The following is a 3,009-nucleotide window of genomic DNA, read 5'->3' on the forward strand; positions in this document are numbered from 1 at the left end:
TGCTGGGCAGCTAAGAGTTTTTCTTGAGAGAGGGGCCACTGATCGACCCAGACCGGATCCTCAGATTTCCAGACAATAGGATCGGCATGAGTCGCAGGAAAACCAGAGGTCCCTAAGGAAAACACCCAAGTCCCCTTCGATCCATTTTTGGATATAAATCAAGGGGTTGACTGTCACCCTGATTTTGTTTCCCAAGTCCCTGATGCGGCAGAAGACCTTGATCTAATAACTGGGAAGTTACTGCTGAGGACGGACTATATAAATATACTCCCATTTTGCTCAGAACATCTCTTCCCCACAAATTAACAGGGAGATGGGGCAAAACATAAGGCCGGAATTCTCCGGAATGTCCGTCTTCATCTTCCCAACTTAACAAGGCTGAGCTTTGCTCAGGGTTAGTAGTCTGTCCTATTCCTTGAAGAGTTGAAATAGCAATATGTTTGGGCCATGAAGAAGGCCAATGGTATCCAGAAATAACACTAATATCAGCTCCTGTGTCAAGAACACCCCGAAATTTCTTCCCATTAATTTTTAGACATAGTTCAGGTCGTTGTTCCGTGACATTTTGAATCCAGTAAGCGTCAGAGGAACCAAAACCTTTGTCAGTCCTGTCTTTGTTGATTGCTTTTCCCCTCTGTATAATGGGTATGAGCAACAACTGTGCTATACGTTGTCCAGCAGTGACAACTATAATTTGATTAGAAGCTGATGCTAAGATTTTTATCTCTCCTGTGTAATCTGAATCAATAACTCCAGGGAAAACAACTAATCCTTTTAAAGACATACTACTGCGTCCCAGAACAAGACCCGCTGTGCCTGAGGGCAAGGGTCCAAATACTCCAGTGCCTAAAGTCTGAACTCCCATTTCAGGAGTTAATACTGTGTAGGAGGTAGAACTGAGGTCCAGTCCGGCACTACCTTTTGTGGCTCGGTGCAAATCGGCGATTGTTTGCTTGGGACTTGCACTGTTGCCCCATAACATTGTTTCGGGGCCTGGGGCTGGCCCCTCACCCAGTTTCCCGAAAGAGGGGGTAAAGGATTGCCTTGTACATCTGTTTTAGAACGACAATCTTTAGCCCAATGTTTACCCTTTTTACAACGAGGGCAAAGGTTGGGGGTATTAGTAGTTGCTTGATATTTTTGTGGGCATACGACAGCTCGATGTCCGGGTTGGCCACAAACAAAACAGCCTGAATTGTTAACCCTCTGAGTACCTCTTTTGTTTCTAGCTTGTTGTTGAAATAAAACCTCTTTTATGCTTTTTCCTTGCAGGGCGGCTGCCATAGCTATGCCCTGCATATATGAAGGGCCAATATCTGCACAAATTCGAATAAAATCAGATAAATCCGCCTTCTTGCGATAAGGTCGCAGGGCAGCTTGACATGCTGAATTGGCATTTTCAAAGGCCAGCTGTTTGGCAAGAATAATACCAGCATGTTCATCAGACATAATTTTACCAATGGCATCCAATAGTCTGGCCACAAAATCTTGGTAGGGCTCATCAGGCCCCTGTCTAATTTTAGACAAATCCTCAGTCCGGGTACTAGAACTAGGAAGTTTTTTCCATGCCTGTCGTGCTGCATTAGATATTTGTGCATAAGCACCTGGTAAAAAATTTAGTTGTGCATTAGTAGCTTGATAAGCGCCATCCCCTATCAACATTTCATAAGAAGTTTGAATACCTTGTTGCCGATTTACATCTGCAATACGGCCGCACTGTTCAACATATTCTGATTTCCATAATAATCTCCACCTGAAAGACAGGCTCTGGCTATTTGTTTCCAATCATTAGGAGGCAAATTTTGAGTTCCTAGATTTTCAATCATTGCCATAGTAAAAGAAGCGGTGGGACCATATTGAGAACAAGCAACTTTCAATTCTTTTAACTGTTTAAAAGGCAAGGCCTCATAAAATCGTTGGTTGTTTTGTTCAAACACAGGAAAAGCTAAAGCAAAATCAGATACCGTCTCACCCAATCGCTGAGCCTGTCGCAGAGCTTTCTGTAAAGGAGAAATGGTGTCCTGAGATGATGAAGGAACCACTGGTCCAGGTGGGGGATCCAATCCGGCAACAACAGAAGGAGCATAAGCGGGGGGAAGAGGAGGAGCAGAAGCAGAAAGATCGGAAAGATTAAACTTATGGTCTGAAATACATAACAATTTAGCAAGTTTTTTGACGCATTCCATCAGGTCATCGTCAGAAGCCTTGTGTTTTTCCTCTTGAGCTAAAAACTCCCAATCCTCATGGTGGTATTTGGCGGCTTCCTCTTCTAATTCATCCGCGTCTTCAGAGGAAAGAACGTCATTTACATCAAGAGACTGGGGAGATTTAAGTGGTTGTGGCTTACCTTCTATCCCCTCCGCAACAGCATATTCTGGCTCGTTTACTGTTTTATTTTCCTCCTTTAGCAGTTTACCTAACCGTTTTAGCTCTTCATTGTCAAAATCTAAGCAATCTCGTATTAAAGTCCAGAGGGACAAGGTTTCTATAGGCACTTTATCTGGACCATGCAAAGTATAGTGCGTTTTAATTTGTTCTCCTACCTTTTTCCATGTCTCTGGATTAACGGTCCCTTCCCTAGGAAACCAAGGACAAACTTCTTCAATAAAAGAAAGAAAATTAGTTAATTTTGGTCTAGAAACAGTAATACCTCTATGTTTCAACATAACAAATAACATATGTAGAAATAATTGACGGCTATGCGTCTGCCCCATGATTTATACTCTCAACAATAATCCTTACTACTCCACTTCTTATTAATTAGCACCGACACCGTGCAATTACTCACTCATTCATATAATGAGTAGTGGCGAAGAGCTGTCGTTTTCGAGCCCCACGTTGGGCGCCACCTGCCGCGGCCAGCACTGCAAGGTTTTTCCCCACCCGTGAGACATGGGAAACGGAGCTCGATCGCTGAGAAAAGAAAGAGACTGATACAAAAAGATGGGGTTGAGAGGATCAGACCGAAACGGCTGATAATCTCCTTTATTTCAGTAGCTGTATATATAG

The 3,009-nt window shown here is 43.2% G+C and overlaps 1 protein-coding gene across 1 annotated transcript; it reads right to left on the reverse strand.

Annotated features, from left to right (window-relative positions):
- Positions 1-873: 873 nt before the first annotated feature.
- Positions 874-2,714, reverse strand: LOC120855838 (endogenous retrovirus group K member 10 Gag polyprotein-like). The gene is given in 2 exon segments (XM_040230607.1): positions 874-1,742; positions 1,745-2,714. Coding segments are annotated over 2 exon segments (1,839 nt in total).
- Positions 2,715-3,009: the final 295 nt, after the last annotated feature.

Source organism: Oryx dammah, unplaced genomic scaffold (genome assembly GCF_014754425.2).
Source record: "Oryx dammah isolate SB20612 unplaced genomic scaffold, SCBI_Odam_1.1 HiC_scaffold_28, whole genome shotgun sequence".
Lineage (NCBI taxonomy): Eukaryota > Metazoa > Chordata > Mammalia > Artiodactyla > Bovidae > Oryx > Oryx dammah.